The sequence below is a fragment of the Botrytis byssoidea genome, assembly GCF_014898295.1.
Source record: "Botrytis byssoidea strain MUCL 94 chromosome Unknown BBYS_044, whole genome shotgun sequence".
Lineage (NCBI taxonomy): Eukaryota > Fungi > Ascomycota > Leotiomycetes > Helotiales > Sclerotiniaceae > Botrytis > Botrytis byssoidea.
Genome location: NW_024065885.1, coordinates 70,032 through 90,254, shown reverse-complemented (window position 1 = coordinate 90,254; position 20,223 = coordinate 70,032). Strand labels below are relative to the sequence as shown.

At 44.3% G+C, this 20,223-nt stretch overlaps 6 protein-coding genes across 6 annotated transcripts; 3 read left to right on the top strand and 3 right to left on the bottom strand.

Annotated features, from left to right (window-relative positions):
- Nucleotides 1-1,674: 1,674 nt before the first annotated feature.
- On the top strand, nucleotides 1,675-5,882 carry EAE97_011917 (uncharacterized protein; the record flags this gene model as incomplete). The annotated part of the gene is made up of 3 exons (XM_038882431.1): nucleotides 1,675-3,872; nucleotides 3,927-5,199; nucleotides 5,265-5,882. The coding sequence occupies 3 exons, from the start codon at nucleotides 1,675-1,677 to the stop codon at nucleotides 5,880-5,882; spliced, it is 4,089 nt and encodes a 1,362-aa protein (XP_038726731.1).
- A 1,875-nt stretch (nucleotides 5,883-7,757) lies between these two features.
- Nucleotides 7,758-11,137, bottom strand: EAE97_011916 (uncharacterized protein). The gene is made up of 5 exons (XM_038882430.1): nucleotides 10,856-11,137; nucleotides 10,273-10,803; nucleotides 10,165-10,223; nucleotides 9,709-10,045; nucleotides 7,758-9,550 (listed from the first exon to the last, which is right to left on the bottom strand). The coding sequence occupies exons 1-5, from the start codon at nucleotides 10,968-10,970 to the stop codon at nucleotides 8,268-8,270; spliced, it is 2,325 nt and encodes a 774-aa protein (XP_038726730.1). The 5' UTR covers nucleotides 10,971-11,137; the 3' UTR covers nucleotides 7,758-8,267.
- A 515-nt stretch (nucleotides 11,138-11,652) lies between these two features.
- EAE97_011915 (uncharacterized protein) lies at nucleotides 11,653-13,024 on the top strand (the record flags this gene model as incomplete). The annotated part of the gene is made up of 4 exons (XM_038882429.1): nucleotides 11,653-11,661; nucleotides 11,711-11,821; nucleotides 11,869-12,577; nucleotides 12,633-13,024. 4 exons carry the CDS (start codon nucleotides 11,653-11,655, stop codon nucleotides 13,022-13,024), a joined length of 1,221 nt encoding a protein of 406 aa, XP_038726729.1.
- A 380-nt stretch (nucleotides 13,025-13,404) lies between these two features.
- Nucleotides 13,405-14,445, bottom strand: EAE97_011914 (uncharacterized protein; the record flags this gene model as incomplete). Its single annotated transcript, XM_038882428.1, has 3 exons — nucleotides 13,405-13,746; nucleotides 13,795-14,173; nucleotides 14,228-14,445. The coding sequence occupies 3 exons, from the start codon at nucleotides 14,443-14,445 to the stop codon at nucleotides 13,405-13,407; spliced, it is 939 nt and encodes a 312-aa protein (XP_038726728.1).
- A 537-nt stretch (nucleotides 14,446-14,982) lies between these two features.
- EAE97_011913 (uncharacterized protein) lies at nucleotides 14,983-15,671 on the top strand (the record flags this gene model as incomplete). The annotated part of the gene is made up of 4 exons (XM_038882427.1): nucleotides 14,983-15,042; nucleotides 15,076-15,219; nucleotides 15,328-15,360; nucleotides 15,402-15,671. 4 exons carry the CDS (start codon nucleotides 14,983-14,985, stop codon nucleotides 15,669-15,671), a joined length of 507 nt encoding a protein of 168 aa, XP_038726727.1.
- A 1,545-nt stretch (nucleotides 15,672-17,216) lies between these two features.
- On the bottom strand, nucleotides 17,217-17,934 carry EAE97_011912 (uncharacterized protein; the record flags this gene model as incomplete). Its single annotated transcript, XM_038882426.1, has 2 exons — nucleotides 17,217-17,843; nucleotides 17,911-17,934. 2 exons carry the CDS (start codon nucleotides 17,932-17,934, stop codon nucleotides 17,217-17,219), a joined length of 651 nt encoding a protein of 216 aa, XP_038726726.1.
- Between the last annotated feature and the right edge of the window lie 2,289 nt (nucleotides 17,935-20,223).

Here is a 20,223-nt window from a genome sequence, read left to right as displayed (position 1 = left end):
TAACGAGTGCGATATCCTTTTCAAATGAAGTTACATAAGGTTACCTAGGTACCTTGTAGGTATATCCAAGCTCTTCTATCGTCAAAGAAAGAAAGGACGTCAGCTGTAACTCCAACATACCGACCTGGGGAGATAAGCTGCAAGGTAGCGAGCATAAGGACCTAGGGAGCGTGTATGTCAACATTACGGGTATGTGCGGTCGAGAAACATATGGGAAGGGATACCTGCCTGTCTGGGGGTCCTAGGGAGGAAATGCCAAGGGACGAAATGCAATAGGTATCCTTTACAAGTTACCCAAGTAGGTTAGTTACCTCGATTGATAGATCTAGATCATAGAAAGATACTTGTCTAGTACTAGTGCTCTCATGAATAATGGATTTCGATTAAATCTCGATTAAATCTCTGCTCGTAATCAATCTTCAATCAATTTCTACTTGATAATTCTCTCCATGAAAACCTTTTTTTTACGGAGTAAACAATCACAACAATAAAAAAACAAATTCATTGATTTAATCCTAGTGCCCTTGTTTCTTACCCCATTTTGAGGATTTAAGCTCAAGTCTAATCTTCATCGAATCTAGCGTTCCATCTTAGCGTCACTTTGGCTTACAGGTGTCAGGAGTTCAGCAGGCATCATCTCATGGGAAAAAAAAAAAGACAAAAGGTGGAAATTCCCGTCGACTGATTCATAGAAATACATGAGAAATACTTAGCTCACTGAGCACGCCCACCCCTGGGGGTTTTCCGCTTATTCTATTTCGGAATGGTCCATGCTTGATTAGTACTACTTATCACCTAGCTCACATTGATCATTAGTGAGTTGATCCCGGTATCTGCACACTTGCTTTTCTCCATTATTCACTAATTGAGTAAGACCACCAGTCCACGCTAAGTGATCAAAAAAAAAGGAAACTAAAGCTAAAACTCAAACTAAAATCGATTAAACTAGTTTGACTTTCATCATCAAAGCTTCATGGAAAAGAAGATTCTTGTACACCGAGATCTTGGGTTTCTAAATCTAACTTCACTTCACCACTCCAAGTCATCAACATCCTTCATCATCACGAGAGAGAAAGAAAGAAAGAAAGATCACGCTTCGGTTTTGCAATCTCGATTATAATTCACTCAATATTAACATGCTTCATATTCCACTGGATGAATATACTACTTACTAGGTATTTTTAATAAACGCGATCGATATCGGATTGTTTGGTATTTGGCTTCATTTCATTTTATTTTGGATACCCTCAAAAGTCTTCCTGCTGCTTCTTTCTACACCCACCCTCCACAACGAAAAGTCCCTGCGCCATATAATTCCCCTTTGACCGTTATCGGTGGCACAATATTCATCCGTTTGACTGGCAGATCTCAAGAGATACGTCTTTGCGAATTCACTACGACTACTTGATTAGCGGGGTCCATTGTTTGTTAGTCAATTCTTGCTCGATCCAACACCCTCGTCACTCCTCCCGCATTCAAGATCGTAAGTGGCATATTCACTCATTTCGCCCCTTGAGAGGAGATAACAATTACCGGCACTAACCCTGTGGGCTTTTTCCTTATTTAGTTCGGACCTAGAACCCTCTCGACCCCTTCCACCTTTTCCACCTTTTCCACAAAGCTCAAATAGCGAATAGCTTCTCACCTCCATAGCACATAGACAAACCTCTCGTCATGGAAGGTCGACCTCCGCAACTGCCGTTCTCGCGGAATACAAACACGGCCTCTCCATACGCGCGTTCTACGTTTCCACCTGCGCCAAACGGACAACCTTCACAATATCCCCCGTCGTCGCATCCGCCGAGTGGCCCCCCTTCATACCCGGATCATCAACGAAGAACTTCTGATGGGCAATACTTTCAACCGCGTTATCAAGAAGGGCCACCGTTACATGGGGGAGGTCATTCAAGGCACCCGAGCTCTTCCTCGATTGGGCATTCGACTCCTGTAGGACGAGGTATGCCTCCACCATCTTCACCGCAACAACAACAACAACAACAACAACAACACCAAGGGCCCATTCAACATGGTTATGGACCACCACATCCTCGAGGACCTCCAGTGTCTGTTGGGCCCCCGGTCGGTTTTCCAAGTAGCCGAGAGTTGCCACCGCCTTTGAATAGACCACCCAGCACGGCTGGAAGTAACATGTCCATTTCATCTTTACTTGGAGGTCCAACACCGACTACTCGTGAACAGATGCCAAGCCAATACACATCCCCGATTACCACATCGGCACCACCTCCCATGTATGGCAGTGCAACGCATGCTTCACCCCGCGTTAGCTCGGCGGCAAATGACTATGCGTCTTTTGGACGTCCTCGGACCCCCGATGCGCGGTACGAACATCGAGATCACCGAGCGAATTCTGCAGGATCACCACCAGGTACGGGGCAATATGGAACGCCTGATCATCGACATGCTACTCCTCAGCATTACGGTCACAGACCCTCTCAGAATCCAATCACCCAGCACCCGGACGATCGGCGCGACTCGCAAAGCATGAGAGGTAGCAACACGAACATGCCTCCGCGACCAAACAGCCAGCCCATGACATACCATTCTTCAACGTCTCGCCCTGGAGATCGTTCTACGTTTCATGGCGAACCACAACTTGGTGGCAGGAGAGGAGAGCAAGACCCTCGAGGGATGGAGACCTTAACTAGAGGAGAGCCGATTCACCAAAGACCCGGTGGTTTCAGCAGTAGACATGACCCGGTCTTCGAGCACATCGACAGAGAACGAGAGAGGGAGCGAGAGCGAGAGAGGGATAGGGCGGAGAGGGAATCAGCAGCAGCAGCAGCCATGATGTTGAATCACAGGGAGAGGGAGAGGGAGAGGGAGAGGGAGAGGGAGAGGGAGAGGTCTGCTTCAGAGCGGGAGCAAGCTATGGCCATGCAGGAACAGGCGCGACCGGGCATGCACGGGGAGTATCCACACCAAATGTCTCAAAGAAATCATCCCCAGATTTATGGTCGTCAACCAGATGCCCGTGAACAAGCAGCTTGGGTACGTCCTGGACATGAACAACAAAGAATTGGGTTTGAACCAACGCCATATGAGCGACCACCACCATCTTATGCGCAGCATGGCAATGTCTACGACCAGGCAAGAAGCGCGGCTCCTCAGTATGGTATTCACCCTGCTTATCAACCTGTCTCTAATCATGATCAACGCGATCCTCGTTACGCTCATGTCTCTCATTACCCGCCACATTCTCAGCAGCAACAAGCATCGGGTCCAGGGCCTCATTTTGAGCAAACATTTGAGGACAGATTGCAGCAGCAACAGCAACAGGAACATCAATCGGCAGCAAGACAACGAGCGGAAGTCAAAGCTCAACAATCCGCATTTGCTGGATCAATGCCACCTAATCCCCAATACCCGCAGCATGACTCCCCGCAAAGAAGATTGGCTGAAGAAGCACCACCTCAGATGATGCAGCAACATCAGAACCAAAGAGGACTTTTGAGTGTTCAAGACAACCGTAGGGGAGGTCGAGTCTCACCTATCCCTCAAGCTGTACAAGGTGCACAGTCACAGCAACCTGGTCCCGCCGGTGAACCTAGTATCAAGAGTGAGTTTGGTAAGATATTTCCTGGCATTGGAAGTGGAGTGGCTTTGAGTTTATCTAGTCCTGTTGCGGGATCTACTACTGGTGGTTTGCCTTTCTCTGGCTCGCGCCGTGAAGATCTCGATTCTCCTTCTGCTCACAATTCGCCTATTGAAAATGGTAGCTCTACAATACCTCGTCCATTTGGTAGACGCCGTAAGCTCAAGGAGGAAGATAGAAACGACGACGATAGCAGCACTGGACGACAAACTCCCAATGGCAGAGGCAAGCGTACAAAACACGGTGCACATCGACATACGTATGTTCACATTCCCACATTCTGTTTTCTAAATGATCCATCTAACGTGTTCAGTCACCAACACCGAGTCGCCGGTGCTTTGGATCACATCCCACCACCTTCATCTCAATCGGTAACACCCTTTAAAAGTGTCAAAAGAACCAATGGTGATGTATCTCCACCACACGGAGAAACTTCTGTTGTTCCGCATCATCATCTCTCAAATCCACATTCTCATCATCACCACCACCACCATCACCATTCCGCAGGACCAAATCACAATTCCGTAGGACCAAAAGTTCCTCCTCCTATGAACAACCATCTCCACATGCCCAAATATCTAGTTCACTCACAAGAGATCATTGATGATGCTTCACAGCACCCTCGTTGCCATCTTGGGGGTGAATATTACCAAGCAAATCTCTCATTATACCGCTCAGACTCTACCGGCGAAGTGCCATATAATCGCGCTTTTGCTGGCACGAATAGGAGCAGCGCAAATTTCGAGAACTTGATCAATTGCACGTTTACAGTTAAGATTTCCCGTGTTCATCTTCAGCCGCCAAGCAGAGCACAGATCACAGCTCGGAAAAATCTATGGGGTACTGATGTCTATTCGGACGACTCGGACATAATTGCGGCTTTAATTCACCAAGGCTGGATTTGCGGAAAATGGAGCGAAGATGTCGATGTCAAACTTCTAGATCTTTATCAAGCAGATGAAGGAATATCTGTAGAGCCAGAGCTGGACACGATGGCTGATGGACCGGATGAGTTTTTTGATCGCCCTCCTGCCAGAGGTCCCATGCCAGTTCGTAACAATCGCGATCTTCATGTTACAGTGCTTGTTTTGGGTTGTCTTGATAAGTACTTTAGCACGATCCGGTATGGTATCAAGAGTCGTGAATGGGGAGGCAAGAATACCCGTGCTCACGACGGTTTGAGTTACTTGATCATGAACATTAGGTGGGTTGAAGGAGTTAATGGGATGGAGCGCGGGAATGTTGCGATGAAACATCACATGGATAGAGAATACCAGGAAGTTGATCGAGACCGCGAGTTGTGGCTGGAAACACAAATGAATGGAAATGGGAAGCGAACTATGGACCATGGAAACGGAGAGGACATAGAAATGGAAGAAAGCAACATGAGGGGTGATGGAGATGCACATCATGTTTTGAGTGATGGAGAGATTAGAGGTGTCGGCATGGGGAGTTGGTGGAAGGGAAGTTCTCGAGGCTCTTCAAAGCGCATCAACATTGGAGAAGATTCGGCTGCCCAACCATCGTCAAATCCGAGAGGAGTTGAAAGTTCACCAGGCGCTGCACATTCTTCACCAGCCCGCAGAGTAAGTAGTGCTCCTCTGATCATTGAAATTTAGATACGAATTCATCACTAACTTGATGACATCAGGATCTTACTAAAGCAAATGCCTCAGCGAATGGAGACAATGCGCAAGATTCTTTGGATTCCGCACAGATCTCCGACAATAGATACAATGCCAATCCAACTTTGGAATGGGGCCGTGGTCAGGCTCCAGCTGTCAACCCCGTTACGCCACTAAAGAAAGAAGACAATTTGCCAGTCTCAGCCTCAAAGCCAGAACCAACGGTAGTTGAAAAAACAGCTCCCGCTTCTCAAACCTCAATGCCCAAGGAAACAGCCGAGGTAGAAAATCTCGCCCTAAAGCCTGCGGAAGATCCAAGTCGCGAAAAAGAAGTTGTCAAGGATATTGAATCGACTCAGGCCCCAAATCAAGCTATCTCTCAGCCGGAAATTCAATCAGTTCAACCCAGTCAAACACCAGTCCCAGGAAGTACAATGGGGGACGGAAACGTTCCGACTGCAGCCGAACCAAAGAGCCAGGAAACCACTGCACAAGTCGTTCCGGTCGTGGAAATCCCTACGGCTGCAATTGAAACACAAGCTCAAGCCCGGACTCTCCAAATTGGTGAAGATTCTTCTCCAGAGGTTGGCGCAGGTGCAGTTGCAGATGCAGATTCGTCTGCATCTGCTCCTGTAAACAACTAATAATGCGATCATGCTATTGGTATTAACGTACCTAAAATGTGCTTTGTCTAATGTTCAAATATTCTCCATACCCGCAGGAAAGGCTCAGCAAGATAGTCAGTCTCACCCAGAATGGCAATTGTCTCCGAAATTTTCAGAAAACAGAAACGGTTCTGGGAGGATTACAGGAGTTACATCTAAACTTTTTTCAGATTGAGAAACACTCAATCCCCCAGATACAAAACGATGATACTGAGCATGCATTCCTCGCGATTCGATCTAGTGTCAAAAACACCTGGAATTATTATCAATGACCATCTCCACTTTACGTATAAGAAACATGACACATAGGATAGCATCTCTACAGATATGCCGCATGCCGAGGGGCAAAACAACGATCAAACCACCATTGGGGGTCTTGGAGAAAGACCCCCCAAGAGATATTCTCGAGACAACAGTCTACAAGCATCTCAAATCCAAGATCCTTCTTGCTAGTCTGGCGTGCCAGATCACAAGAAGAATTCGAGAAATCTCTTAGCATATGACTTTTTGCGAGGAGGATGCACTCCCGCTTTTTTCTGCCTATTTCCGAACGTTCTTTTTTTTTTACTTTTCTTTCAAGAAATACCACCCATCGTTGTTTTTCCACATGAGCAAGGTGTTTGGAGTTCAACATTCGGATCATCATATTTGCCAGGGCAACTTGATGAAGAAGCAATGTTTACCGGCTTGCTAAGCACTTTGCAAGCTGGGATTGGGTATTGAGCAGTTGATAGTGCAGCTTGCTGCAAAGTGCGCGGAGATGGTACGATGGTACAGCGGTTGGATGGAGAAGTGGAGGAGTGAACATCGTGGAAGCTAGCACAGCAAGTAAGCCCAAGAGGCACAAGTCGATCTAGCAGATTTTTACTGATCGATTGATCGAAGCGTGGAGATACATATCTATGTAGATGGATAAATACAAAATTGAAAAACCATATCAAAAATTCATGACGAGTGTTGTATAAATGTGTAGCCGTGTGGTAGTGTGTCAGCTAAAGTGAAAACGAACCTGCTGTTTAAAGTAATACATACGACTACGAATATGAGTAAACTGTGAAGAAACCCCACCCCCGCCCACCAAGTACACCGTGCGCCGCAACCCCGCCAAGACACTAGCACTAATATATGTATCTATCATGTGCGACCAGTCACATGACTAAAATCTTCTCTCCTGCCTCACGCTCCCGGTGAATCCCGATTCTGATTCTGTTTTTCCCTTTTGGTTTTCGTTTCTTCTGCTCGATTAGTTTTCATTTCCTCCCTCTCTCCCCTCTTTCTTCTTTTTCTTCTTTTTCTTCTTCTTCTTCTTCTTCTTCTTCTTTAACTCCCATCTATATCAGCAGTCAGAGTAAAGAAATAAGTGTGTAGTATCTAATATCTAATACCTATATAGTAAACCTTACATACCTAGTATGCTCTCTTATAAGTATACCCTCTTTCTCTTATAAGTATATGAGTTATTGAGTAAGTGAGTAAAACTAATACAATACTTCATCTATCCCCATTCTTATCCCCATCCCCATCTTCCTATCCAATCACGCCCCTACTCACTACTATCTATCATCTCTCTCATATCTTACTCCTGTCAATTATAAAACTTCCAGATATCCTACACATACCATAAGTTTATAGATAGATACTTAATTTCTGACTTGATATCTAGTATTATCATTAGTACATAATGTTAAATGTATAATACATATGGCGTTAGTACTTCTAAAAACCTCCTTCTATAAGTTTCTATCTACCTACTTATCTAGCTACCTAGGTAAGTAAATAATAACACCTTCCAGGTCCTCATTGAAAATTTCAATCTTCCCTCCTTACTACTATCTTATCATTATAATCATTCCCATCATCCACCTCAGTAGCTACTTCCATTGAGCTGTCCCCATCATTACATTAGGTTTTCCTGTATTAGCATACCTATTCACCCGGTGACCTCTCCCATGTTTTTCTCCTCATATTTTCTTTCATATCTCTCGGGACTCACTCAAACTCCACGCATTCAAGTTCGAAGAATCGAAGATTCTAAACCCATGAAATTCAATGTATAGCTTCAGGTAATGGATATTTATTTGTTTCAATTCAGAAGAATAAGCAAATTTGTATGTACTCGTGTCTGCAACTTCCAAAAGAAAAGCAGGTGTGGTATCGTGTTTTCATCTCTCCATCCCTTGGTCTCTCTAATTCATCGTTCCTTTCATGTAGCAACTTCCCCCCTCTCCTCTCCACTTCTCTCCTTCTTTTATTTCAATTTGTTTCACACAGGTGTACAGCCCACAATGTACGTCATCTACTTACACATTGCTTAATCAGTCGTCTTCGCGTCGCCATACTCCATCTTCATGCCATGTTACATGTTTATCTGATAACAGCGCCCTCCTTGTCAATCCCCTCCAAACCCTCCAGAATATCACTTCCACCTAGCAAGCCCTCACCTCCACTTGTAGCCTTCATACTACTCGTCCACACCTCATGAAACTTAACACTCTCATCACTACTAGCCACGACCAAGCAACCTTCTTGGGCCGTTCTTGTCAAGGCTCTTCCTCCTTCCCTACTACTATGGCTTTCATTTGGGCCACCTGGATATGGAATCGCAAATAGTGCTCGATGCTCGCCTTCCCATGGAATAGCAGCTACCTGCTTACAGTCTGGCCAGCTAAAAACGGCGATTCGATATGGATGTTCAGGTTGCGCATACCCGAACGTGGCTGCAATTTCGCGACGGGTAGTGGACCAGATAAGAGAAGTAACCTGAGCCGCTACACTAATGGTAGCTAGGCAGGCTCCGGAAGAGGTGTGAAAGAAATGGATGCATTTATCGTTGCTTCCACCGCCAGTTGCGATGAGGCCATCTCTCCAGGGGCAAAATGCAATTGCCTTGACAGCCGCTCCATGAACCCAACGATGTTTCTCTGCCCCTGAAGTGATTTCTTTAACACGACTTTGACCTGCAACGCTGTGTATGCGACGCATACCTGCCGTGGCAAGAAATACCTCTTCTGCGGTACCGAGTTGACCACGAGAGGGCCGAGTGACTTCGTGTGTGCGGAAGAGACAACAAAGGTTATCGTTACCTCCAGTTGCGAATGACGAGCCATCTGTGGAAAATGAGAGACCACATATCTGTTGGGTGTGAATGGAGATCTTTGCAATAAGTGTCATAGAACCAGACCAACCATCGCGAGTTATTTCCCATGCATCAGGCCATTCAACAGCATAGTAGTATATATTTCCTTGTTCATCTCCGACAATCAGATCTTCCGTCTTCACCATAATACCCGAAGCCAGTGGATTCCGGGAAGGTCGCATTGTTATCGAGGGCCTCCAGGTGACGCAAGCTATAGGACAAGGCTGTTGGACCTCGAATCTAGGTAACAAACTATCATAGAGCGATAACAAACTCAACGATCCATCAGACCTGCCAAAGGCAAGTATTGATTTGGCTCCTTGCGTGGATGAGAATGCCAGAGATGTCAACCAAGATGCATTTGAAGTACCACCGTGAAGTAAATGAACTCCTGCCATTTCGGACCATGCATAAAGTAATGAGCCCAGACCAACGGCCAATGTATGACTTGTTCCAGAGTATGCGAGAACCGAGCAATAGAAGTCATCTCGTAAATTTGGTGCGTCCAGAACTGTGCTGAAGATTAGTAAAGACTATATAGCAGCGAATGCAAAACTTATTTGAAAGGGGCAACGGGAAGCGTGCGAGGTTCTTGTGGCAATTGTTGCTCTATATAGTCATCAGAATCCCAATCCGTACATATGGAAAGCATGAAACAAGATTACGGACTTTGTTCCGGTCCACCAAGCACCCACTCTGTTCCATTCCATGTAGTTTTGGTGTTGAATATATGCCTTTTGGACCTAGAATCGAGTGGAGTGGTGGGTGGTGTGGCTAATGGGTCTCGAAATTCAAAAACGCGCTGTGTACGGTCAATATTTAATGCTTGTGCCAGCCTGTCTTCATGCTTTTCAAAGTCTTCTTGTGCTTTTGGACGTGAAGCGGAGAAGGATGTTGTATATAATGGTGCGTTAGTTCCACTGCCAAGCATACCGCCACGTCCATCTGAGATGCCAGCGCTCACAGGAGCCACTCCTCCGACGGCCCATACGGTCCCTACACTGACCTGTGGTAATCAGTACGGCAGAGAAATGATGAGCGTTTCTTAAATCTTCATCTTGCACAGCTATTTACTAAATAGGCGGAAAGAATCATTGGAAATATGGACATCGAACTTACACTCACCTGCCTCTCCCCATAGGGTGTTGTTGGAGCACTTCTCTGAAAAATAAGGGCAGTGGCACCTATGAATTAATCAGAATGAAAATCAGTCAATCCTGATCTGTTTCATACCTCTGCCGCGATTTGCAGAAACAATTCTTCTGGAATCGGGTCGAGAAGCTAGGGGAATTGGTGATGTAGCACGTCGGCGTGGGTTGAAAGCATCAAGGCTTGCACTGCTATGTCTCATTAATCTTTCGTAAGGCGAAAGACTTCCAGGATCTTTATTGGCGCGAAAGCTTTGTGTCGCGGAATCAGATCTTTTCAAAACAGGAAGAAATCGATCTGGAGAATGCAAGGAGCTAGTGGACTTTCTGGTTGGGGTTGAGTCAACTGACGTTCGAGCCCGGAGCGCGTTGGAAAGAGTTGGTCTTGACTTGGTATTGGGTCGAGGTACCGTCGAAGAGGATGAAACAATTGGAGTTTTGGGGCTATCTGATGATCCATCAAATCGAAGACTATTTGGAGCAATATTTGACAGATTTTGGTCAATAGGAACTCCGTTGATCACATTTTTGATTCGCATGGAAAGACTCGTTTTCCATTCTTTCCCATTTTCATCTCGAAACCGTGGCAGGAGAGAGTCATGGGTCGAAGGAGTGTCTGCAGATCTATAAGACAATGACGTGCATCAAAAGGTAGACACGGTGCTCACCACTTAATATACTTAACCTTCGCCTGGGAGATGAACTGTCATAACCTGAGTCGTCCGAAGAACAGAGGATCTTTGGAGAGCTATTGATCCACCAATCATTATAAAAGGAAGACATAGCAATGCTATGAAGAGTGACAATCGAAGAGGACAACGATAAGATGCAAAGGAACAGCGGCTTATCGACGCTCTCTCGTGGAAAGGTACAATGGAAAGTAAATAGAAATATTGAACCTCACGCTGATTTCCTGAACGAAGAGAGAGAAATAGGTAGGTCCGTAAGTTTCCAGCGGGGAATTCCCTTGAAGCTATCCTATGACTTCTTCCTGACGATGGCTAAAGAATGTCGACCGGATAAGGGCACCGGCGAAGCCTATGGTGAGACAACAGCACAAATAAAATGACCCTCAGAAACATTCAAATCAGGCATTACCGATAATGTAATGCTATACTGCTGAAGTTAGTAATACTGTAAGAATGGTGATAATCCTTCGGTCCCGTTGTTGGACATATGAAGAGAGGAGAATTAGCTAGGAGAACATAAAACAAGACATGGGACGAGAGACATTGATTGATGTTATCGGAAGCAAGTACTAACAACGTGAACCGATCTCGAGCCGATATTGTGCCGACATACACATAGTCGATCGGAACTTACATGACAAAGCTCCGGCCCCACTTTCCAACTTCATGAGTCGCACTTTCCAAGGGGTATCTCACAAGGCTGAACTGCCAGCCACCCCGCCAACTATCATTCAGCCAGCTTGTCGCCTCTAAGAATAGAAAGAGAAGTTCTCAAGATGGCAAGTGTATGTCACTTAAGACTTCGTGATAGCTTGAGACTGATTTAATTTATAGCATGGAATACCACGAACTGCGACGACTGAACAAAAATCAATCACGGCGCAGCTGAAGGAACAAAAGGATATTGAAGAATACAAAACTTTGGTAGAACTGATTCAGCTCAAGGTATGTCAATACTCAGTTGACTGATGGTATTTCTAATGTTTAGAAAGGTTGCAGAGCGCCAATATACCCGTGAGGTACTCGACCTAACTTCCAAATTACTATCAAAGAATCCCGAATACTATACGATATGGAACATCCGCAGGCGTTTGCTAATTCATGGATTATTCTCGAAATCATCGGAGTCATCATCGGAATTGGATACCCAATTGCCTTCTTCTGGGCTGTCCGAGAACTCGACGTCTGGCGTAATCTCATCCTCCTCTACCTCTGCGTCTTCCGAGGACTTGACCAAGACCCGGGCAGACCCGCACCACCTGAATCCTGGGAAGAATTCTACGATTCTTGATTTGATACAGGGAGACTTAGATTTTATATTTCCATTGATGTTGGGCTGGCCAAAATGCTATTGGATATGGAACTATCGATTGTGGTTATTAAAGGAAGCAAATGACAGATTGGCTGCCGATGTCGCGAGAGGATTGTGGCAGCGCGAACTTGTTTTAGTGGGAAAGATGTTGACAAGAGATAATCGAAATTTCCATGGCTGGGGATATCGACGTACTGTTGTTTCACAATTAGAGGATCCCAAATTGAATGGCTCAAGCATGGTCGAATCGGAATTTGCATACACTACCAGAATGATCAATGCAGAGTTGAAGAACTTCTCAGCTTGGCACAACCGAAGTAAACTAATACCAAGACTGCTCGAAGAGCGGCACGCGACCGCGACTGAGAGGCGGCAATTTTTAGATGATGGTACACTTCTTGAGTCCAGTATGTTGCGTTACAAGTTATGCTAACATTTCTTCAGAGTTTGATCTTATCACTAAAGCTATGTGGAATGATGCGTATCCGTATGATCAGTCTGTATGGTTCTATCATCAATTTCTCATGTCAAATCTCACCGAGTCTGTTGGTCATGCAACCATAACTCCAAACTTTTCTCGAGAAGATCGTATTCAATATATCAAGCAGCAACTTATCAATCTGAGGGATTTTCTTGATGGAGGTGAGGACTGTAAGTGGGTTTTTGATGCTTTGTTCGAGTACACACTTGTTGTATGTGAAATGGAAATGCGCCTGCCTGAACATGATGAATTACAAGATTGTAAAGCCTGGCTTTCGGAATTGAGAAAGCTTGATCCTATGAGAGCTGGTAGGTGGGACGGTCTCGAGACCATTTTACGAAAGTCGACCGAGTAAATCATATCAGTCACTTTTTGGAAAAAGATTTTGCATTGAGAGATGTGAAGACTTCTTAGTTTCAAATTTCGTTTGGGGACCCAATGACTAATTTTTGTTCACATGTTCAAACTTTTGATGTCAGAGGAAACGAGTCAGGAGAAACGGATCAGGGAAATCGGAAGGATACACCCAAACAAAAATTTCATATACAAAGTTCAAAAAGCATACTTTTCCGAAACAGTTTCTTGAATTGCCTTTCAACGCAACATGTGTTCATGGAGGGTATTTGGTCTCGCCAGCGTTTCCCGGACCTCTTCACCAGCACAGCCTCTCATGGCGACAAAAAAACCCCGAACGCTTGCCCTTGTTTCCAAAAAAAAACTCAAGCCCACAACACCTCAAACCAAATACACCGCATTATCGTTAACCTCTACCTGTTGAAGATATTGTCCGTTTCTTCGGTTCTGGAGAAATTCCACTGCCCAATTGAGCATCATCCAAACGCTAACACTCAAGGGGAAGATACATAGCACCAACTCCACAGGATTAAAACCTATCCAATAGCCATACGCTTGAATTAGCAAAAGCCACGACGGACATGAAGAGTCGGGCCCATGTGACATCCATAAAAATATTGTGAGAGTGAAAACACCTGTTGCGAGGATGAAGCTGCAGAATAGAATGACATCATGTGAAGACGTGAATTGAAGATCTAAGAAGTTCAGAATGGAAGTCGTGATCTCCAATTGTTAGAGTCACTCTATGATGAGGGTTTGGGAAAAACTTACTCTGGACATAGTGGAGCTGGGTGTCTCTAGATTTCTGCTATAATTCAGACAGATGAAGGCTGCGCTCATGAGAAGTGAAGAGCTGATGTTGAGGAGTGCGAAAATCAAGAGGAAGAGAGATTGGCATGATGGTCGGCGGGACACAATGGTCAAAATTGAAGTATGGGAATTTTGAATCCGGGGTTCCATTTTATGAATGTTTGAATTGATATCAGTTGATAGAAACTCGGATCTCAAAGCCCATTTCCTGATGAAGAGAGATGCATCTGGGGGTAAAAATTGACACAAATGGAAGTCACCGCATTGGTGCATGGGCTTCTCATCCTCCATGTTCATAATATATTCTGGTTTTCCCATGGGTAAGGTTCTTAATACGCCACTACTGCAAAGTCAACAACATTACTCAGCATCAAAAATGATTATCGGAACTTACGAAATACTGCTCGTTTCAGTTTCGATGATATCGCTTGCAAATCGAAGTTGGCTTTTGTGTTCCCGATGATTGCTTGAACCACCTGGGCATCCTCTACTCTGGGGTGTAGTGCTGATATATGAATGGAGCGAGAAGGCTGCACAATTTGCGGCATCAATACTTTTCGTATCCGCGTTAAAACGGTGCTCCCTGCGAAGGCGCTGTGTTCGAACAAACATGAACTTACACAACATGGATTATGTAGTGACACCCGACAGATGCCTTACCGACCACTGAGCCTCGGATAGGAATATCCCAAGGGGAGATGCTTCACGACTTAAGGTCTGGCGCCTCTTGCTATCCAAGAAAGCCTTGTGTTTAATCTCTCACAATACTGCAGTGGGACAAGGAGCAGTCATGACGCATTGATTTAAGCCCTGGTCATTCAGCATCATTGTGCGGAGGAGTTCAGCAATAAGGCATTCTTTTGCCCAATAGATGTGATCAGTGGCTCCTCGTGAACGAAACCGTAATTACGCACTCAGGATATCAAATTTCACTCAAATCTTGGCGCTATAATCTACACACACCAATATCTATATATATTACTAGGGAGTTGACCTGTCATATACCTTGAACTTCCCACCTTCCTATTCATATATTTGCTGTTTAGGAAACACAAATTATCAAACCCATATTATACATCATTGAGACGGATAGTTTGCAATTATTGGCTCACCTATGCAATTTCGCTCCTATACAGTTGCGCTTCAAAGATGGCTACAATATCCGAAATATCTTTGCCTCAAATTGAAAACATACTTGAGGGCCATACAGTAGATATCAATATCGAGTGCCTACCACGATAGTCCGAATTCAACCCATTCTCTTTCTCCAGGAAGAAGAAGGGTTCTAGTCGCTATTATCCTTTTCGAATGCTTCCTCGCCCTAGTCAACATTTTGTCAGGGATGATGGCACCAGAGGGCGAAGGATGGAGCCTAGTGTTCGTCTGGTAAGTCCCGTCTTATGGAGTTCATAAAGTATCAGGGAATTAACATGGAGACAGCGTCTTCCTCCTCTGACTCCTCCTACTTCCTATCGGTCTTATTTTGAGTACTAGAATGAAACCCCTGGGAATCTTGGACATTACCAAGTAAGTCTAGCTTCCTCATTGATTAATTCATTTACTGACAGTCCCTTGGGAGCGCCCTCTGGCATCTGGGATGCTGTATACTCATGTTTTACTTCTTCTCGTCGATTCTTCAGATATCTTCAACTCTTATTCCTCAATGGATTCCGACAATTCTGGACTGTGGATTCAGGCTTAGTCTTGGCGTACAGAACTTACCAACAGCTTACTTGTATGGCGTGAGGGACTGGGCAATGAATATGGTTGGCAGCTTGTGCGGTGGTGATCAGCCAACTTTCCGGCGTGAAAACACATATACTACTAGTTCGACCTGAGTTGTAGTGAGAGCTCTGAAGCTAAAAGATAGACTTTGCAGAATGTCTACTTCAAATCATTTCGAGCCGCGGATTTCGCGACACCCATGGATATGGAAAAAACTGCAAGGTAATGGGTAGCCCCAGCTTTGAGCGGTTGAAATATATCACTCTCAGGTAAAATTTCAATAGATTCTTCTCTTCGTCTGTCCATATGACATATTTTCACAGTCAAGAGGTATTCAAAATTTCAGGGATACCAGACGTCGATTAGAACTGCATGCATGTACTTCTGACAATCACGAATTTCATTTACTTTAAACTGTAACTGCTTAGCGAGAAGGATTTTGAAGATCCACGATTTTGTACGCAATCTGTTCTCTCAGGATCAATATTTATTTAGCAAATTTTGACACATGCCATCTAATCATGCACTTCTTAAATTACCTCATTGAGAAGCCTAAACATAGCCTTGTGCATTATTACGTGTGCATATCTGGTGCAACGGATGCAATGCAAGTGCCCGTGTGCTTCGCCTCAAAATACACCGAAGGCAACTCCCAGCCTGATCTCTAGCCTTTTCACACACATACTTCATCATGCAGCCGACCATGAAAGGTTGAATTTTTGGTATTAGAATCGAAGAGTTGCTGGTCGATATAAGGGTCTTGAAATAGTACAGGCTTTCATGCGTTGGTTTTTCACGTTACATCCGCAAGTTCCATGATCGCTGCCACGCTTTTCACGTTGCACAATTGAAAGCATGAGATATTTTATCTTATTTGAGACTATGAAGTACACACAAATAATTGAAAGAAACGCTAAAGCCTATTGATTCTGAACCGTTGTGCCTTGTCATATGTAATTTGAAAGTTACAGGATGATTTGGCAGACGTCCTCATGCACCATGAGCCACAAAACAAAGGGGAAGTCTGGACAAAAATATCCAGAATTGATAGAAAGAGCAAGGAAAGTAAAACATAAGACACTTGTCGTCGAAGCGACAAAGATGTTATGTCCCAGAAAGCTGAATCCATGAAAAAACAAGTAAGTGACTAAGCTGATGGTATTGAGAGTCACAGCAGCTATCCTTTCCTCCAAAACAACCTTCCTGAAAATTCTGTCTGAACATCTTCCGCTGCTTGTAATGTTGTTTCGAAATTGCGAAATTGTTAGCCAGCACTCAACTCGCAAAGTGAGTGCCCGCTGCTTCCGAAAATCGAAATGGCCATAGGCTGAAAAAACTTTTGGAAGTTGGTGAGAGGAGGAGAGCGCTGCCATGATTGATTGATTGGAGATGGAACGTATTCCCCAGGTTGAGACGAAATTAACGAGGTAGTAGTACTTGATTTGAAAGCGTTGAAAGCAACGTGGTGATTGAGATCGAAAAACGACAGGTGAACCGTTGAATAAGGCAGAGTGTGCCAATGAGACCATCAAGTATGACTCAAGCTTTCCCAAATACTCCATTCAGCAAGAGAGAGCCCAAAAAAGAGCTAGATATTTCCGTATTCAGAACTCCAGCATGTAATCAGAGCCATCCACGATATCTGTCCGAAAACGGGCTTAATATCCTAACCTAACTACAAACGATTTGATTCCCAAAGAAATCAACCATTCTTGGAAGTCGGGCATGTTACTAAGGTCAAGGACTACGACAGACCTAAATCTACCCAGGGCAGGTGCTGTTGATGAAAATGGAATCATTCCAGGTGGTGGTAATACGATTGGTGTCAGCGCAGGTACTGTTAAATAGAATGGAATCATTCCAGATGGTGGCAATACTATTGGTGTTAACGCAGGGGGCACTCTTAGAGAAATAGTTGACGTCCTTAGTGCAATATTCAATATGAGGGTATCATTGTCCGGGTTGAAGTAGATAGGCTGTGAAGATCCTGGTCGCAAGGCATTGTAAACTTTCAAAGCCTCTTCACGGGCCATACGACTGACTCCAAGAAGCGCTGGTGCGTATCCTCGGTGGTTTCCTTGTGGTGTCATCTCGATGGTACGACGAACCTCTCGGGCGGCGATGTTCAAGATCTTTGCTTTCAATTCGGCTGGCAAATTTCTGAAAAGCACAAAAGAGTCGAACTGTGCTGCAATCGCGACTTGTGTTGTAAAAGTGCCTGTTTGGGTTCCTCGGCTGGTTTGTTGGATAGTGGGTGTGCCAGCAGCCCGGTGGGCATTTGATCCCTACATTAAAAAGTTAGCAAGCTACTCATATACGAATAATCTTTATTCACAATGAAATAGAACCTACGGAATCTTGACGGGTGTTATCCATGACGGCTTATTCTTCTTGGCTCGTGGCTTCTGAAGGATATATTTGGACGGCACAGTTAATCTGATACAGTGAGACGGAAGAGATGTTGCTAAGATGGAAAGCCGAGAAAGACTTGCTCGCATGTGTTTGATTTTTGTTGAAATGGATAGCTTATTGCGTGTTGTGAAAAGCGGTCGGCGTGAAAGATTGTTCTGCTGGTCTAAAGTATTGACAGTCTGCCAGGGCTGAGCGAAATCAAGTCAGATTGCGCTAGTACCCATTGGTCTATCAGTGAAAAAATTAGATTTCTTGACTGAATATCTGATTTTTTGTATCTGATTTGGATTTAATGATTTAATGCTGTTTGGAGTAGTTTAATTTAGATATGTTTCTTACCCCTTTCGAAGCGAGAAATTTGATTAAAAGACAAATCAGGCCTACCAACTTAAAGAGTCATCAGTTGTTACATAATGAAACAACACATTTAAAATTCCTATTTGAAGGTACTCATTATAAGATACTTCTCTTTGTACGATATAATTGACTTGATTGGAAAATACCACCGTGATTACTTTTGTTGTCAGCATCTTTTGTCGATTAAACTTACTGAAAGAGTCCTAGATGCACTCGAATCTTATACAGCAGGTTCTATTCCCACAGAATCACTTGGTGTTTGACTTTCCAAGGCTCGAGGGCATTCTCGCAAGCTATGGGCCTGAATATTGAAAGGCATGATAAGCACTCTTGTAAAATATTCACGGACACTCACTGACAATTCAATTTACAGAACCTCCGTGGTCTCCATAGAATATCCATGAGAATAAGAGCGAAAATAATACTACAAATACACAAGGACTCATGAACAAAAGTAGCAAAGGGCTATAATATCAATTATTGTGTGACGAACCATATCGACTCACATGGCTGCAACACATGAGAGTCTAGAGAAGCCTCACCACATCGAAGTTACCGGGCTCTTGAAATTTGTGTATAGATACCACAGCTTCGCAGAAACCTCAGATCTAGATGCTGGAAACTTTCAAAGATGTACACATGATCGCCTGGACGCCTGTTTGAAACAGGAAGGAGAATCGCGAATACACTAGGTGGGAGCCTACAATCGCGAACTGAGTGTATCGCGTGCTATACCAACCAATAACACCTGAAATACTCGAACATCCTGCAGGGCACTTGGTTGCTATTCTTAATGCTAGAAGGTACAACAAGGTCATCTTCTAAAGCCGTGGGTAGTCGTATCAAGCTCGAGTGACACCCAGAAGCCAAGGAAATCGACGAGTAACGGCGTTATGTATTCGAAATTAAGAAGCTGCGCCAAAATCGCTAGTCCTACAGATGAAGAAGTCAATCTCAAGGGACACAGCGAATGCAGATGATAGAATGTTTAGGGAGAACTCAAGGTCGACTATAATCAGAGCTCTGGAAAGAAGGATCGCACACAAGATGGATTCTGCAATGTACCTCAAGAATTCAAGGGTATGCAGGCTCCGGACAGCTTGATGTTCCCGAATGAACATTTTCAGTGATCGATGAAAAGGCTATTTCTTCTCACAAAAGAAATAATGCGCTTAACTCAAGGCTTCTCCTATACAGACGATCAGTCGCTATAAAATGCCATTCGCTTTTAAGAAAATCTCCCACAAGTATCGATCCATCAACGTGTACTGCGAGAATATTTCCGCAAAATCATTCGAACCCAACTCGCGCATCCTGGGTCTAGCATACTATTCTTGCCCGCACCAATCTATCTCCATTGTTCTACATCGAGTTACAAAATCTGCCGTCGATTCTGTTCACCGCAAATGTAGTTGAATAATAAGCTTTGTCGCCATCACTCTTTTATCCTTGGAACAATGAATACTTACTAGCATCATGTCAGTATATATTTGAGCAGACTCATCATGAACGACCCGTCTAGACTATCATAGAATGACAATTGAATACCGAACGTAGAGTTCTTTCTACAGAACTCCGAATACTAGCGCAGATGTATCGATGACTCCGTAGCCGATGACACTATAGCTTGTCAACCGTATGCTATGTATTGTACCCAGATATTTACCTCCAAGAGTACTCGCGGAAACTCAAGCCTAGATTCTCGGGGATATTCAATAGGAGCCGACTAACAAACTTACTGTCGTAGGCTTACAGAAACGAAAATTTCGATACCGGATATTCGTCGCAATTTTCGTTCCTTGAAACTCAAGATCTTAAGTATTACAACTACCAAAGAATCCCACATTTAAATTGAACGGAATTGCTGTGAAGGCTGAAGATGCTGCATCTATTGCT

Coding starts and splice junctions, on each gene's coding strand:
- EAE97_011916 (XM_038882430.1), bottom strand. CDS start 10,970: ATGTCTTCCTTTTATAATGATTGGTGGATCAATAGCTCTCCAAAGATC. Junction 10,804..10,855: donor AAGGTTAAGTATATTAAGTG/GTGAGCACCGTG, acceptor ATAGATCTGCAG/ACACTCCTTCGACCCATGAC. Junction 10,224..10,272: donor TTCTGCAAATCGCGGCAGAG/GTATGAAACAGA, acceptor ATTAATTCATAG/GTGCCACTGCCCTTATTTTT.